Source organism: Castor canadensis, chromosome 4 (assembly GCF_047511655.1).
Source record: "Castor canadensis chromosome 4, mCasCan1.hap1v2, whole genome shotgun sequence".
NCBI classification, from domain to species: Eukaryota; Metazoa; Chordata; class Mammalia; order Rodentia; family Castoridae; genus Castor; species Castor canadensis.
In genome coordinates, this window is record NC_133389.1 from 86,607,003 (window position 1) to 86,626,338 (window position 19,336).

General features: G+C 33.2%; 1 protein-coding gene across 4 annotated transcripts in view; it reads right to left on the reverse strand.

Annotated features, from left to right (window-relative positions):
* Window positions 1-19,336, reverse strand: part of Dpp10 (dipeptidyl peptidase like 10) — a 1,373,287-nt gene that overhangs the window by 18,134 nt on the left and 1,335,817 nt on the right. For all 4 annotated transcript variants that reach the window (XM_074070578.1, XM_074070577.1, XM_074070579.1 and 1 more), the window contains exons 20-21: window positions 5,239-5,433; window positions 4,519-4,573 (exon numbers count right to left, since the gene is read on the reverse strand). In XM_074070578.1, the coding sequence (XP_073926679.1) occupies window positions 4,519-4,573; window positions 5,239-5,433 (250 nt within the window). The remainder of the gene's footprint in view (window positions 1-4,518; window positions 4,574-5,238; window positions 5,434-19,336) is intronic.

Below are 19,336 nucleotides of genomic sequence, written 5' to 3' on the forward strand. Positions count from 1 at the left end.
GGAGGATATAAGTTGGTCATTTAGAACATGCAGAACATATGTGTTAGTAAACCTTAGCATGAAAGTGTGTGTTCTATGATCTGAGTGGCCAATACACCATTTGTGCTAAAATATATGAATGACAAAAACACAAAAAAAGATGCTGAATACTATTAGTTATCAGTGAACTGTAAATTAAAACAAAATGAAAACTTCTTATACATTAGAATGATTTAAATTAAACAAGACTGAAAATATGAGGTATTAGTGAGGACACAGAACACCTGGGACACATCTGTGTTGCTATTGGTAAAAAAATTATATACTCTTTGGAAAAGAATTTAGCAATTTCTTAAAAGAATAAACACAGACTTTACCACATGTCCAAACAATTCTACTCCTAGATATTCATCAAAGAAAAATGAAAATATATGTCTATACAAAAACTTGTACTCAAATATTTATACTAACTTTATTTATAGATGAAAAACTAAAAACAACACAAATGTTCATCTAGTACATCACAAAAGTTCATGATTGGACATTGTGAGGTGAGTGGATAAAACTTATTTATAGGCATAAAATGAAACGCTGCTCAGCAACACAAATAAGGAAACCCAAAAATGTATATTTGGAAAAGGAATAAAAGAGAAAAATAATATAATCTATCCAAATAAATGAAAGAAAACTGGAAAAAGGAAGAATAGGCATATATAATGAAATGGTAACATTTAAATGAATCTGTAATTTATATAAGTATAAATAAATATAATCTTTAGTTAAAATGTAGAAATTGTCAGAAAGAAAATATACTCATCTCGGCCTTTTTTATTATACATAAATCATGAAGATATAGTTTGAAAATTATAAAATATAACGACTGATAGCATGAACTAATAAAAAGAATTCTGGTGATTTTTTTTTTTTGTTATGTTGAGGATTGAACTCCAGGTTATCATACGTGTTAGGCAGGTGATTATAATTTTAGTATTATAAAACCATCCTTTTTAATGAAAAAGATAAACTGGGTTAGCCCAAATAATAATAATTTAATTTTCCAAGTAATTAGAATAATTCAGAACTTCTAGGAAATGAATAATAGACTTTAAACTACATTTCAAAAATTAACATAATAAGGAGTGATTGAGGAGTACACCATCTTAGTGGGTATTTTAACATACCTTTTGCAACAAAATAAACCACTAATCAAGTTCATCATGGGATAAAGATAGCTCTATAGAGAGATTCCTTTATCTCAAACTTGCAAAAACACTATGTCTTTCTCATCATCTCTTATGTCTTCTCTTCAACAAAATTGGAGAAAAAGAGGTTGGAACAGGTTCTGCCCAGAAGCTGCCGGGGTGAGGGGCAGTTGACCCAAACATTGTACATACATGTGAATAAATGTAAGAATGATAAAAAAAAAAAGAAGCCAATGAAGAGTCATAAGTAAGCAACTCATGTTTCCAAGGATTTCTGTCACTCAGATCTATTATCTGATCACAATTCAGTTATAACCAAGCTCAATAGCAGAAGGTTATCAAAAGTCTTCACTCTGAATTTAGTACAAAATGATACAAATAATTCAGAGGAAATAGACTTCCTGGAAATTTAGAAATACTGAATTTTAATAACAGTACTAGTAGAAAGCAACTCAGGGAGTTCCTCAAAGGGATGCTGTGTCACAAATGCTTATATTCGAAATGAAGAATGCTAAAAGAAATAATTTAGACATTCAACTCAATAATTGAAGAAAACATTGTAAAAGGTAGAATCAGTAATGACAAGTGTAGAAATTAGTGAAATAGAGAAACAAAGAAAAGTAGAGAAGAACAATTAAGCCAGAAAAATATGGCTCATTGAAAACCAGGGAGGGATGGAAGTTTGGAGAGGAGACAAGAAGGGAGAGAAGAACAATAGAGAGAGAACCTCCAAGAGCAGAGTGCTCTAGCAAAAGCAGAAGTTCCCCAAGCCATGCTGGGAATGAAAATGGATCATGACTACCACTAGTAAAGTGATTAAACATGTCAGAGGATGTTATGTAGTACTCTTTGCAAATACTTTTGAAAAGTTATATAACATGGAAAAATCATCCTTTTGAAAGTGCTAAAAGTAACTGCAGAAGAAATAGGACAATCTTGATAGTCCTTTAGTGAATAAATAAAATTAAATATCAACTGAAATATTTTCAACAAAAATATAACCCAATGGTGTTACAATCTAATTCAAAATTTAAAGCAGATTTTCCAGTCCATAGAAAAAGCAAGCATATTACTCCTGAACCAATTTTATTCATTTAATATAACTCACTTAGGAACTGAAATAAAACAAGTATTATCCAAGAAAAAAATTCAAGGTTTAGTAAGTTTTAATGTAAATTATGTTCCTTTACATGCTTATAATTTATAATTCAGTCACAAAAGTACATAATTGTTTAGTTGAAATGGAATATTTCTTCCACTTAAATAAAATTTTTTATGTCCTATGTCAGGCTTCATGTTCAGATTTCCAGTCACTTGCCAGGATGACCACGATTCCCCGCATACCAGTTGAGGATGAAATACCAAATTGTAAATTTTTATATCTGGAACTCAAAGCTTAATTCTTTCAGGTTTTCTGGTTAAAAACTAAATTCTTTAGCTGATGTGGAAGGCCTTCTAAAGCCTGTACCAAATTGTCTTCCATTATTCCCAAATGTGAATTTAATTATAGTTACTTACTTTTTTTAATGTTCTCCAGACATAAAATCTTTACTGACATTATATTTTCAGGGGACTTTTCTGTCTCCTACCTCCTGATGGGTTTTTACTATGTAGTTCATGCTCTATTTTTTACATGAGATATTTTACGAACTTTTGAATATTCTTTTAATTTTCATAAATGTTTATAGAATTCTTTTGGTCCTTTATGCTTATTTATGTGTATAAAGTAGAGTCCTGAAATATATAAACCCCCAATTCTTTGTAAATTATTTCATATATCAGGACCATCAGTAAGAAAAAATGCTCTCCACTGCATGTGACAAAAACACAAAATATAAAGCTTAATCTTAACTGTTTTTAAGTGGACAGTTCAGAAGTTGCAAGTATAATTATTTATATATATATATAAATATATATATAAATAAATACAAACAGGTATATATATATATATATATATATATATATATCTGTTAAGTAGATCTTCAGAGCTATTTCATCCTGCAAATCTGAAACTGTGTATCCATTGTATAATTGGACTTTTCCCCCCAAAAAATTCCATATTCTGTCCCCATGAGCTTGACTATTGTGGATATATTACATAAGTAGAACCATGTGACATTTCTCGATCTTACCTGGTGCATTTCACTTAACACAAAGTCCTAAGGTTCATCAATGCTGCAGAATGTAACAGGATTACAATATATGCCTTTTTTAATCTATGTAGAGTTTCCATTTTTGAATGATTATTTTCTTAGATATTTTCATTAACATGTTTACCATTTCTGATGGGCTTTCATTTTTTTTTTTTACTTGTTTGGGGAATATTGGACAAAAAGCATTTATTGATCCATTGTGTATCACTGACAACCAAAATAGAATAAAAACACTACCACAGTTTGATATTGGGGGAATAATGGTGATGATTTGTGCTGATACTTATTTTTCTCATATGTTAAGCATTTTTTAAAGTATCTACCTGTCAGTCTACTACTAGTTTATGCTTCAGTAAAAATTATCATGTCATAGATCTCTAGATTCACATATGAAAAGTAGAAAATGCACATTTATACCCATGAACACTAAGTGTCTCTAATATAATTCAAAGTCTCCTTCCTTTCATCATGGTATTCTGATAGCATGTTGCCCAGTGATGTGCATAAACTAGGTACTCCACAAATCTATATATGAGGTCTACTTTCCTACTGTTAATGTTATGTTGGTGTTCGCATAACAGTTATTGCAGGAGAAGTGAGCATCTTTCAGAAAGCACAGAAGCCACAATTATGCATGCAAGCTATCTTTCAGTTTGTAAGCCCCTCTTTTTTTAAGGAAGTGCTATTCTATGGACAATGTGCAGGCTTCGGATGATGAACTTACTTTTCTCATTTATGGATTGGCTTAAACATCCCCTCATTTAAGGTTTCTTTCTTGATCATTCAATCTATTATCATTAGGTGCTCCTATAGTACTAGCCCTTTATCCATCATTTTTTTAATGTTTCATTATGACTCTCTACTATATGGAGTATATTTTTCATTTATTTTTTCCTATCTGCTTTCCTTTTCCAGAAGATAAGTTTTATAAAAATAGTGCCTTTTTTCTCCCTTGTTGATGCTCTGTTTCTGACACCAGGTAATAATAAAATGCTCCATAAATGGTTGGCAAATGACTAAATGACCGAATGTATGCAATATTAGTTATACTAATTCTTTTAAACTATAAAGCAGAACATTAACATATAATGAAGAATATAATTCTACATATATATGCAAATATATACACAATACATATATGTATGTGTGGATACATAGGCAGATAAAGTATTTCTATTATTTACCTTTCCAAAAATGCTTAATCTTTTGGAGTCAATGTACCGCTGTTTCAGTAAATATCTGTAATGAAAAATATAAAAACACAGTTATACCTTTTGAGTCAAATGTACACACAAATTTATACTTGGTACACACACACACACACACACACACAAGCATTGGAACTGACTTATTAAGTAGCTCTCTTCATGTGGAAGGGTTATATATTACAGAACCTTTCTACTCAATGTATGGTCCAGAAGTTTGTATCACCTGGGACATTGCTATAAATACAGAATCTTCTATTGCATTCCAGCCCTATTGGGTTAACATTTATATCTTAACAGTAGCTTAGCTGATTTGTATACTGTTGTAAAGAATCTATGAGATCTCATAGTTCACTTTTCATGCCAGTATGATAAACAGTAACTGTGAGACTTAAAAGAATTGGGTTTAACTGTGGAAATAGTAGAAACTATAAATTATTACATATGATTGAGATAGTGATAGTGGTATAATCTCTCACCCATTTTCATAAATTCAAACTAAATCTTAAAATTCCAGATGGTCATTCTTTTGTTATGCCACAATGGGTGATAGGTACTTTAAAAAATATGATAAAGCTATAACCTTAATTTAGATAATTCCCAAATTGCTAAACTAGAAACCTCTAAATCAGTAGTATAAGCCATCCACCTAGATTCAGTCGTTACAGAAAAACAATACAAAAATTTGCACCCACTTACTTTACAGCTGCTATTTGGTCCTTTACTTCTACTGAACCTAACCTTCGATGAATCTCCTGTAAAATTTTCAGGCCCTGGAATCCACTTCCTCTGCCATCAAATCTTGCAACAATGACATTATCTGTGTCCACAAGGACGGAATCCCAGTCAATATGGAACTTATCTGTAACTAACTGGCCTCCTGGTTCTTCATCCCTAAAAATGTCAACATATTGGGTCAAAACAGGAGCAAACGGTGATTTGGTAGAAGCTTTAGCTTTCATAACTACTAATTTACAAAAGTTATTGATAAGACCTATGCTGGCTTTTAAAATTTTCATTAATTCTTTTTGGTAAACTTAAAAGTATAAAGCCATTTTCCTTCATAAGATTTTAATTGAAAAGTCCTTGGAATTAAATGAAAATATGACTTAAAACTGTACAGAGGAGATTAGTTTAACTCATTTTTCAAAACAGAAAATGAAGAAAATATGTAGCACTTTCCATAGACATTTCTAAAGAATGATTGCTAAGTTTACAGGTATATTTATATTGTAGTTCTAGAAATGTGTTTTAGAAATGTCTTGCAAATGGTTTACAAGGGTTAAATGGTCTGAGTTAGCCTAGTTATGGAAACTTCATACCAATTTAACAGGAAATGTAATGTACAATCCTAAAGAATGTTGAGATGAAAATGAAATAATACATTAATATTTCCTGAATTTTTTTCATAATAGAATTCTCATTGAGAAGTTTAAAAATGGGTGAGAAAAATTCTTTTTATCACTAAAGTTGACAACAAGGAAAAGAGGCAGAGACATATGTTTAAAAAATTTGAAACCTATACATAAAGGAGGACACACAAATTATAGAGCATAAGCTTTTTCTCCACATGAAAAAACTGATGCAATTTTAAAATGTCAGATTAAAATGTTATTTATTGTTCTATGTTCTAGGATACATGTAAGTCAACAAAGGAGACTCTCATGAAGTCACACAGATTATGTAGATCCAAACCTAAGAACAGTTCAAACAGTTGTCCACGTAATGGATGTGAAGAGCATCAAAACACCAGCTCTGCTGGTGGAGTGGCTCAAGTGGTAGAGTGCCTGCCTAGGAAGCATGAAGTCCTGAGTTCAAACCCTAGTAACAACAACAACAAAAAAGCAACAAAAAACACCAGCTCTGCATAGTTCTCCATTGTTAGTGGAGCTACATGCCTGAAATCCCTATCCTCACACTTTAAGGGAATGGTGTCAACCCTCAGTCCTTCCCTGTTATGCAAATGTTTACCTAGAAGCACCAATGCACAAAACAATTCTCATTAACGAGCTTTTAAGTTATGAGATTTTCTGGAACAAATAACCTGTCTCAGGAGCAAATGGAGCTAATAACCTAGGCAAAGGGGAAAACAGGGAATAGGACAAAATGCTGAACAACTAAAACTTACTGAATACTGCTATGGGTTGTATTGTGTCCTCCCCAAGTTTATATGCTTAGTCTCTTACCCCAGAAGGCAATATGAAAATATTTTTGGAGATGGGGGCTTTAAATAATTAAATAAGGTAAAATGAGACCCTTGGGATGGGCCCTAATCAAAGCTGATAGCTGCCTTTGTCAAAAGAGAAATTTGGACACACAAGAGATGCCAAAAGTGGCTATACATGGAAGGGGTCTGACACATGACAATGCAGCAAAAGTGAGGTCATCTGGAAGCCAAGGAAAGAGGTTGCACAGGACACCAACCCTGCTGGAACCTTGTTCTTAAACTTCTAGCCTCCAGAACTGTGGTGAGAAAATTAATTTCTTCTTTAAGATACTCAGAAAAACTTAGCTATGACAGTCTATCAAATTAATATAAATGTCTTTTCTGATTTAAGTACTTGAGACATATTATCTTATTTATTTTACTAAATTCTAATTAATCTTTTTGGGCAGGAAGTTGCTTACTACCTTATTACAAATAAGAAATATAAATAAACTGTACTATTTAATCACAACTCCCCTCCATTCTTTCATAAATCTCACATTATACTTTTCCACAGTGTTTACAGCCTCGGCTTTAAAAAAAATTCCAGTAATATCCTTTTATAATAAAAATAATTTTAAAATGTAGTTTTATTTATTTTAATTTTCATCTCTTCACCTCTTGATTAGATAATTGGGAACTAGTTCCTTTACATATATACATGCTGTAACCAAGAATTGTAATTTCCCAAACAGAATGTATTATTTTCAATTCCCAGATGATTCTGATATAGATTATCTAACATTTGAAAACTGACATGAATCATTATGCCTAGCACAGTTTCTGGCATATGTAGAACACAGCCAGTGCTTATTGAACTAGGCCTTTTCAAGAAAAATATACTCAGATGAAGGTTAAAATAAGAAGACTTCAAAAGATTTGAGTTTACACAAAGTCACTGTAGTTTGAAACTTGGGGATTTACTGCAAATATTATGATTCACAGAGGACAAGCTACCAAAGATTAACTTCAGCCTTTAATACTAAACTGTAAAAATACCAGAGCTGGAATCTAAACTTATTCTGAGCATAGCAAGGTACTAACATTCTTAAAACTCTATCTTTACCGATAATAATGGTGAACACTAAACTGTGATGGTTAATCTTGATTTTCAACTCGATTAAACAATGCCTAGAGGATTAGTAAAGAGTGCATTTGGATATATCTGTGAGGAGGTTTCCAGAAATAATTAGATCATGAGAACAATGACCCAATGAGTGGTTTAACTCATTGAGGGATTCAAGATAACAATACACTATAGGGAGGTGGTGGCAGTTGTAAAATGGGGCTAGGATGGAGGAAGTAGGTCAATGAGGGAGTGTCCATATAGGCTATATCTTGCCCTTCCCTTCTTATTACAGTTCCATTCTTCTGCTTGCTGTCCAGTATAATGTAAGCTGCTCTCTATTTCCAGTGCACAAAAAGATGAATAGTCTCTGGCTCACCATGAAGTACTTCCTCACTATAGGTCCAGAAACACAGAACCTAGCAAACGTAGACTGAACCCTCTGAAACCATGTGCCAAAATAAATAATTCTTCCCTTAAGTTGTTTGTCATGTCTATGCTAAGTCTAACTAATAAGCCCTCAAATAAGTTTTTGTAAGCAATAAATTGCATAATCCATTTGAAAATACTTCATGAAATATAATGAGCAAAATCATTAGTCCATAGAACTATTGTACTATCTTATTTGAAATCAAAATGGCTTATATCGAGCATATTTCTTTACAGTTCAAAGTGGTGAACTATATGAAAAATGTTGGCTAGTCATGTAGAAATTAAGGTGGACAATATCTATGGGTAAAACATACATTGTACGAGCTATTATATCAGAAGGGCTTGCATTTTATGAGAGGACTAAAAATATGTAAAACCTTACAAGAATATAAAACGTGCAATCAACAAACCCTTTCAAGTGATTAGAGAAGTGTTAGTTTTTAAATTGAGATTGTCATGGGCTGGAGGTGTGGTTCGAGCAGAAGCTTGCCTGGCAAACACGAAGCCCTGAGCTCAAATCCTAGCACCACCAATGATAAAGTAGTATTCTCTAACCTTAAACTCTGTCAACAGTGCTAAGGAAATAAAAATATTTTGCTTTTTGGATAATATAAGTTTCCAAATTTATATATGACCCATTGCTTTGTTCACAGCTTTTTTGGGAGTTCTTAGCTAAGTTTAGCAAAAAATGTGAATAAATCAGAATTTTATAGAAGGCAAATAAATTATTTTAAAATATTGCTAAAAAATATGGTACATGTTTCAAAATTAGAATTAGTATAAATTTTTCAAAACAAAATCCTTCAGTACCTTATTCATGTTTGCAACATCCAGGGACAAAAATACAATTTTCTACTTTACATCTCTAAATGGCCATTTTTGACTCAAACCTTACATTTCCAAGGATTTAATGTTAGAATATAAAGTGATATCAATATGTTATGAAGCAAAGTATTAGAACATTTCTCTGTCCAGTTGGGAGTGTTGTTCTTTCATTTTGATGCATGACGTAAGCACAGCTATTTGAAGATGAGTTTCAAAGAACAGAGATTTTGAGGCTAAGCATTGCCTTTATAAGGCAGAAGCCAGGCACTTGAGGGAGTATAATGAAGATTAATTGTGCACAAAGTGTTGGAGCAAGAAATACTGGATTTGAAAATAAAGCCAAGTCATAGCACTAATTCAGCGAGGTAGGAAAAGCCAAAATATTTGGTGTTCAGTATGATTACAGGGAGTATACTAATGATCAAATAGGTACCACAACTCATGTTCAAATGGACCATGTGGAAAAGGTGAGCTCCAGTTGATTTGGTTCCTTTATGTTTTTTTTTTTTTCTGAGCATACTTTTCATTTTCCTTCTACAATACTTTGTTTTTTTTTTTCCTATTTCAGAATTCTCAGGGGACCCATAGGAAGGAGGATGTTTCAAAGCTGAATGTGGGAGTAAACAAATTTGTTGATATTTGTTGCAAACAAAAAAAATTCCATCTGTTTTAAGCAGTGTAAAGGTCACCATAATATGAAACTTGTCCACTTCCTAACACAGGCAAGAGAATCAAATTAAGACTAAACTTTCTTAGAAGTTTGGTTTTGGAAGCAAAATCTTCTATTCATTACCTTCAGCACTGAATGTGTCAGTATGGATGAAAGGTTCACAACATAAGGATATAATAAAATATAGAAAAATGAATGAAGTAAATATCTAAGAAATCTTTTATATGACAGGGCAAGTCACCTATTTATGACATAACAATACAACATAGGTACCAAAATTGAATTACAGATTTGCTCAAACCACAAGGTGCCATTTAAGTGAAAAGAGGGTTGAACTTACTATATTCAAAAGAAAGTTTTGCCCAGGACTTTGCTACTAATCTGCTGGATTACCTTGAGCAATTATAAACTTTTTAATTTGTATTTATGGCTTTCATTCTAAATACAAGGAAAAAACTTTTAATTTTATCTTAATTGGCACATACAGTACATCTTTAAAAACCCGTTTCCTTACCAGAATACTTTAGTTACAATCAATGGAAGGAAGGGTGTTTTCTAATGGAATCATTTTTTATGATTGGTCTACTGCCCAGCAGGATTTTAAGACTGCTCTGCAGTCAGCCACTTATCTGTGTTCCACTGGCTTGGAGGAGTGGAAGTAAAGTAGGATACAGACAAAGAATTGCTTTTAGTCATCTCACTTCTTTGCTCTTTCTAGGAATAGAGTAGGGCTGCACAAGTGTTCTGTTAGGAGACAGAATAATTGAGAACCAAATGTTGCAATTTTATGCTAGAACTAAAAAAGAGACATAAAGAAAAATGGAAGTCAATGGAAGTATAAAGGATGGAAAAGGAATCAAGATGAAGTAAAGTAATTTGACTCTTCAAAGAGCCAAATTACACTAAATTCTCAAGGAAAATTAATCGTCAATGCCTTTGATTTTGTTCTTCAGGAGAAAATTTATTTTATAATAGAATGAGCTTCATATAGGATAGTTTTAAACATGATTTGTCTTGCTTTAAACCTGAAATTCGTAGAGTTTTACAATAAGTAATGACTTAGTTGTAATATATGTACATTTAAAGTTTAACAAAGTTTGTTCTCTTTCAAGTAATAAAGATATATAAATATACACATTGCTCAAGGCTTCCTGGGTCAATTTCTTTTATTTTCTTTGATTATCCTAAAATTTCTTCTCATGGATGAATTTTCTTTCATGAAAAATGGCAGAATGAGTTTTCTCTTATATTTACTTCACTATGTAAGGAATAACATTACTTTTTCCTTTCACAGAACTGTCATGTCTTCATTCTCATATTCTTCAAGTAAGTATATTATACATATAATATATAAATTTCTAACCTGAGTTTATATATAAAGTGATTTTTGACTGAATTCCTTTTTCTCCTGGGTCATAACCAAAGAAGTATTTGATGTGATCAAATTTGTTCATTCGGGTGCAGATACCCTATTTTCTAGTTTCCAAGACACTGTGTTTGGTGGTGAATATGATGAAGCCTACCTGATAACACAAAAACAGACTTGTCAACTAACTTCTCAATTTGTGTTCATCTCTAATCACTGGTATCATATACTTGCAGTAGCATGTTGTTCATTCTTAAGCCGTTTAGAGAAATTGCTGGCACTAATGGCCTAAATCCTATAGGTAGCTGAGAGTGTCACTGTGGAAAGGGGTAGAGGTGATAAGTTGATAGAAGCAAGTTGAATTGAGTCCAGGCTCGTTGGTTTCAGAGAAGTGGTTTCCCTTCTAAGTGTGCTTACATTCCACTCATATGGAGGATGAGAATTATGATAACAATTAAATGAGAGCACATATGACAACGATGTAAGCATATATGACCTAGCACAATGTGCCTGAGTATTGACAGGGTGCTCAATAGTATTAAACCAGTTCTGGCCACCCGAGCTAACTGAATCAGGTTGTCCCTTGGCAACTCTTCATTGGCAATTTCTGAAAGAACATAGTTCCTCAGGAAAAAGGATTTTTGTCATCAAAAGTGTTCTTGGCATCCCTTGCCTCCATTTGCATGAATCAACATATTTTAAAAATCTCTTTTCATATATTAAGTATTAAAAATTCTATCTGTAATAATTAATGCTATTTATCTAACTCTTAGCTGACTTGAAATACACTTACCTAGCACTAACTCTGTGTCCATATGAATTAAAAAGAAATACTATAACTTTGCACTTGTGATGCTCAACACATCATCTATTGGATGAAGGCCCATCACTTACTCAATTTTGTCCCTCAGGTGCTCAGCGTATCTTATAAGTGCCTTGGGAGTTGACTTAATGCTTTCAATTTCTTTTTAAACTGCTCAGATTGAGAGTGCCTCTCTACTCAGCTATAGCTTTATTTTAAAGAAAAAATTATCTACAATTTCTGCTCATTCTTATGTGGATCAATGCATTTAATATATTTTAAGGCCATTTGATGTTGATGATTCTTGAGATCAGGTGATCATGAAAAATGAATGTAATGATTTTTCTTAATCAAAATTTTTAGCCGGGCACCTGTGGCTCAGGCTTGTAATCCTATGTACTCAGGAAGCAGAGATCAGAAGGATCCCAGTTCAAGGCCAGCCCAGGCAACTAGCTCACAAGACTTGATATCACAAAAAAAGGGCTGGTGGAGTGGCTCGAGGTGTAAGCCCTGAGTTCATAAACAAGTACCACCAAAAAAAAAAAAATCACTTCTTTTAAAATCTTAAAAATATTCTTTATGTAGTACTTTTTCCTAATCTCCAAATTTGGTATTTTGTATTAATAAAGCAAAAACTTTTCCCCATCCTTCCACTCCAATTCCCAGTTTTCTACCTTCCGTTTTTAATAGATTATCCTTCCTCATGCCATAATCAGATATTATCTGGGTAAAAATCACTTTTCTTTGCTTGAAGGGAATTTAATCATACTTTTCTCTTTCTCTTAATGGAAGCCAGAATTGTCTTCTAATCCAGATGCAAAAATTTTATAACAACTGTCATGAGAGCAATGAATAAACCAGAATCCAGTTCTTTATATCAAGTGATTTATATTGTAACAGGAAGTCAAAAATGAAAGCTTATCAGTACATATTTTGAAACACTGAACAGCATGGATATTAATGAGCCAGCTCTAAAACTCAAAAATTGACTGTTAGCATTATCCACACAAAATTAACCTCAGGATAAACATCTTAGGCAGCACATGAAAATATCAGAGTAGAACCAATAGAAAATGGCCTCAGGGACATCTCTCAGACAGAAATTGTGCAATAAAATGGGAAGAAGCTCCAATCTCTTAATCATCTCTGCTGTCAAAATCTTACTACATCAATTCTTATCCTTTGGCCAATTTTCATTTGAGATAATTTCTAACTGAATGGGGTGAGGAAATGGAATGAGAAGAAAGTTGGAAGATCTTTTCTTTAATTTAATGTGAATAGTGACATCATAGAGCTAGAATACCCATTTGTCCAATGCACTTGCATTTAGAGAGCATCGCCCCTAAATCACTCACAGGTCAATGGCAGATTTTATAAATGAAGAGCATGCAAACCTACTCCCTTCTTCATGTGTCTATAGCTGATGTAAACCTTTCATGCAGTAGACACGAAAATGCAAAATATGCCGCATCATGGCTTATAGAATTTGGAAGTACTTTAGGTATAAATAGAACAAAGAATGTGTATCTTTAAAAAAAATGAAGCAAGAGAAAATCTTCACAACAATCTTAGGCTTTCTCCAGTACAATACAGCATCAGAATGAGACATGCAATACATGGGATATGCATGAGAGATTGTAATGGATTTACAATACAAGAATGAGTACTAATTGCATATAAAATTTTAAAGCTCATTTCACCCTACGTAGGGCATCAAGATAATCTTTGGCAATGTTTGGATGTCATACATACAACATTTTAAAATCCTTTATCTGGATTCTAGAAATCAATTTGTCAACAAAAATGTAACCATATAAATACATTTTAATCTTAGCTTACTTTGCTGTGTCAGTTGAATGGCAATAGTAATTGTTATATTGCTAAGGGCAGGCAATGGTAGCAGAACCATTTCACAGTTGAATAAACTAAGACAAAGATCAATAAACAATAAAAATAGAAAAATAAGTAACTTCAGCTTTTTCAGATAACACAATTATTATAGCTGACCACAAATATTTACTTAGGATCTTTGGCATATAAAGAGACTGTGCCTCCAAACAAAAAGAAGTCAGAATACTAAGTAAGAATAAGAGCAATAACTGCAGGTGTCTCTTTTATTTATTCACTTATTTCTAGTTGAGACAGGATCATCTTCCTATAGCCCAAGATGGCCTGGAACTTACTACACAGCAAAGAGTGGATTCAAACTTACCACCCCCTGCTTCCACTCCCTGAGTGCTGGGATTACAGGCATGTGCCACCCAGATAACACCACATTTTTAATCCCTTATCCCTTGAATTCTTTCAGGAAAAAAATAGTAAAAGCTGGAAATGTGCTTTCCTATATTCAACTCTTAGTAAATGTCTGACATGAAGTGCATTACCTCCCACTTCTTATCCTTAGGTGTTCTCACTTGTAACATGGGGATTATCAAATCTGCCCTGGTGTAATCATGGTACTGTGAGAGAAAAGTAAAAAATAAGTACACGAAATGTATTATGAACTGCATGGTATATCAATGGAATATCAGTGGACAGTTTTGAGTTCCAATATGAAGTATAAAATATTTCCTATGTGATGGATGAAGAGGAAGAAGATGTCAGCATAAAGTAAACATCATTTAGCTCATGCACAGCTCTTCCCAAGACATTAAGGTTTGGAGGTCATCAAAATTAAAGAGAATATCTTAGCAGCATAGTAAGAACTTAAGAAAAAAGCTGAAAATAAACAAAATTTTTAGAGTAAATTGTGGGTGATTCTGCAGTTTCCAAAATTACTATGCAGCCCCTGTGCTGAGCTCTTTGGTGGTGCTATAATTTGGATCTGAAATGTACCCAAAAGGCCCATGTGGTAAAATCTTGATCCCAGGTGCTATTAGGGGGTTGTTGAACTTTAAGAGTTGGAGCTTAGTGGGGGCGCTTCAGGTCATTGGAAGTGTGTCATTGAGTAAGACAGTGGGACCCGAGCATCTTCTCTTTCTCTTTTTATTTTCATATTCTGGGCACCATGATGTGAATGGGCTTCCTCTACCATGAGGTACTGTGCCACCACAGACCCAAAGAAACAGGCACAACTGACCATAGACTGAATCCTACAAAACTGTGGGCCAAAATAACACTTTCTCTTTATTTGTTGGTCATCATAGCTATTATAATTAACACAAATTTGATTAACAAAGCTGGCAACTAAAAGCACTGATTCAGAAGCCACAAGCTTGTGGTATCAAATAGTGGATTAATTAAGGAGACTACACCTAGACCAGTTCTGCAACTACAATAAAAGTGGTCAGGTACCCATGGCTCACACTTATAATCATAGCTACTCAGGAGGCAGAGATCAGGAGGATCACAGTTTGAAGCAAGCCCAGGCAAAGAGTTTGTGAGACCATATCACAAAAAACCCTATTACAACAAATTCAGCTGGTGGAGTGACTCAAGTGAAGTCCTTGAGTTCAAGCCTCAGTGCCACAAAAAAAAAAAAAAAAGTAAAAAGAGAAGTGATATAAGGATGTCTGGGAGAGAATGACCACACCCAAGAATGAGGGTAAAAATGATTATCCAATGTAGATTAAAATGCTAATTAATGCTTTATTAGTGTTTTAATAAAAATTATTATTTTTTTGTGGTTTTGTTTAAAAAGCTCAGTAGTTTTGAGTTTTGTCCCCAGTCTTGTTTATCCTAGAAGGTTTGTAATTTTCATGAGTAATTTTGTATAGTAACTTCATTTTCTTAGGAGCATATGTATAGTGTGATATGAGAAAAATTTCTCATCACCACTGCTTGGCATAACTATCTCACCTATATGCCACACATTTTTTTTTTTTTTGGCTTTTTACTGAAGTCTTTTTCTTTCTTTACTCATTTATTCATAGGTGCATACATTGTTTGGGCCATTTCTACCCCCTGCCTCCTACCCTCTCCCTCTCCCCCCTCACATATATAACACATAATATTGTTTTCAAAAAGGAAGAAGATGGGAGAGAATGCTGGAACAAGATAATGTAATCAATGTACTCCCCAAACTTGGGGCTGTGTGGAATTACAAGGGAGAAAATACTACATCTTAGTATCACTACATCTTAGTATCAAGGCATTTTAGACAAATCACAGTACACATTCTCTTTTATTTTTAGAAACAACTTATTTAAACAAAGAAAGATTGATTTAAATGTAGATTACCCTGACATTTATGAGTCAAAATTATGACCATCCAAACCTAAAAACTAGGCATATGAGTAAATATTTCTCACCAAAATCATTCAGTAGTCTACATCTAATTACATGGTGTATTTATATATTTAAAATAGATACTAGCAATGAACCCATATCATTTATATGGAATCATGTGATACCATTGGTATCATTCTTACAAAACTATGTATATTTGAGAACTTTACTTAAAAAAGAAAAGAATCTGAAATTGGGTATCTGTCAATTTAAAAGAATTGCTGAAGAGAATTTTATAGCAATGCATTATATACACATTCACTCATATTTGGATTTTTTTCCACTGTGGCACTTTTAAACTACATCACCTTTGTTGTACATTTTTAAATAGTAATAAGAAATTAGTGCTGAATTAATGAATTGTCTACAGAATATGAAAGAATAAGGTGAAATATGTTCAATTTCTCCCCTTCTATTACCTAGATAAAATGACATTGTTTTTCCTCTTAACAATTTCCTGTATACTACAGTGTGGGGTTATTTTCCATCCAATTTAATGAGGAAGATAAATAAAACTGAGAAACTTAAAATTTAAGCTTTGAAGTTCATTTTAGTGTACAGTAAAAAATAATCACCTTTTGAAGCAAATATCTGTCCATATCATATGTTCATACCAGACATTGTGTTATTTTTACACAAAACTTAGACTAAGGTAGCTATTTGGCATGGAGAAAGGAATGATCAATGTTAGAGGTTTATTTTATTCTTCCATTCATTTATTCATTCATTCATTCATATTCACTAAACACAAGTAATGCTTCAGTTAGTGTTAAGGCAAAAAATACAAAAAGGCATCTTCTCATCAAGGGATTGTTAGCTTAATAGAAGGGACTGCAAAGAATTTATCATTATCTGTTATGGTTGTACACAGACTTTTCTGGGCGTATATCTCAAAGTATTAATAGGCCATTTCTAGTTGGGCTAGGAAATTGGGGCAGTGGTAGATTGTGCAAACACACACAGACAAATGATCAAGAAGGTAGAATTTCCTAGAATGATGTGATTTCTTGCATCTTTCTGGTGGCATGATGGCTGGTTTGAAAGGTATATTATCAGATATGGATTTGACAAAGTTCACCTTGATGGCAGAGGAGAAAAGCAAGTGAGAGAGAATGTAGAGCAATAAACCAAAGCAGAGAAATGTAGGTAGAGAGAAGGGTGACAGACTAGAATTTAATCATCCACATGGAATTTCTGACTGCCACAGAGCTTGAAAAAGAAGGTCAATGAAAAGGAAACTCCACTGAGCCAAAGATCAAAACAAAAATTATGGTCCCATGAACTTGATGCTAATTGTAATATTAAAGAACATTTTACATTGTTTAAATAAGTGAAAAGGTATGTGTGAAAAACAGTGTTTGTATTATCTTGACTGTGGCTAATTTAACTGATTTTGAATGGATCAGTTAATTATATCATGTTGTTTAACACAATAATTATGCAGAAAATACCCAGAAGATCACTCACTTCTGTTAGCATGACCAAATTTTAGGACTTTGATACACAAAACATTGATAGAAAAAGAATAGATAAAATGAATTACTGTTCTCTAATTAGAATGACTTAGTGGGAAAACTAATGGTGACCATATTAATCTGGTTTTTGGACATTATCCATAAATAAGTTCAATACATATTTACAGAGAGAATTTTTGAAAGAGCTAGTTGATAGGAGTGCAAAAACAAATCAGGCATCATTTAACATAGAATGTACAAAATAAAGCTTTTTAAATCTCTACTTTTCTTAAGATGTTTAAATATTCCTTTATACCCAGCCTAAAAATTATTTCTCTAAATAATAGCTTCTACATTATGGATCCTCTTTCAGAAACTTTGGTTTGAGATCTAGTGGGAGTCACTGATTCCCTAAAGAGCATTTAAAATATCCTCACAAAATTCAAGTGGAAATGTGTTAACCCAGCCAATCTGGCTCAAGACCAAAGAGGATTATTAGAGGGCTGCAGCTGTAGGAGGAGGCAATGCACTGGGGAATCCAACAGGACACAGATGGACTGAGGAAGAGATTGGAAGAAAGCTTCATGAAGACAATCCTTGCTGTATGACAAGGAATTCCTTGGGATCCAAGAAAGATGGATTGAGGGAAAGGGAACATAGTCATGACAGAGTAGTATTCTGGGAATTAATGTAACTTAAGCATTCACTGCTTCCTGGTAAGACCTCTAGCAACTATGGCAGGGATGGATTGACATGACAAAGTAGACAAAGGGATGAAATGATGGGCCTTTGACAAAGAATTAAACTTCAAGTACCATGTTGTTTCTCTTCTTGAAAATAAAAAAATGAAACAAAACCACTCTCTGGATTCTTCTACCATGATCCAGCCATTTCAGATTCATATTTTGTCTTTCTAATAAACATCTGCAATTGTAGAATATTGCTCACATCCCATTCAGTGTTCCACTATTGGAGAATTATAGGTTAGTTGGTAAGATTTCAGAAGGTTCCACTGTTTATGCTTACATTGTAAAGACAGAAGGACCAAATTTACAATGCCATTACAGACTTCAGGATGATTATAATCTTTTTAACTTCCCCATAGCTATTAACACAGCTTCTTGAACATAAAAGCAACATGGTAAATGGTAAATATATATTGTTCTAAATTTTGTGTACATGAGTAGGAAACAAAATAATATTTAAGAGAATGATTTGAGGTTAGAGATTCTGAAATGGATAAAGATAGATATAGACTACTGGGCCTTAAGGACTTGCTATAATGTTAAACAAAAGGACTAAAACAAGATCAATAAGCAATTGGAGGTACAGTCAAGGAAAGGACAACCCTGACTTCATAAAACTCTCAGCAAACCCAGGTCACCAATATCGATCTTTGGTGGCAATGCTTCTTTGATTTTCTATTATAACAAAAACATTTTGTCCTCGTTGATTCACTTGCACTTTCAATATCACAAAGTTATATCTGGGGCTGAGGACATACGTCCAAGACAAGTAAGTCTTCTGAAGTTCTACAATGAAGACTTAGAAAAACAGAGATTTTAAACTGCCAACTCTATAGACTCAGAAATGACTCACAGTCTGTTACATTGCAAATATACTTCAGGGATCAGGAATAGAGCAGTGACAACAAGTCACCAAATCTCTTCCTGTAAGTAACAGCTGTGCTATTTATTGCTCAGCCTTGTCTAACTGATCTTTTCTGAAAAAAATAAATGCTATTATTAT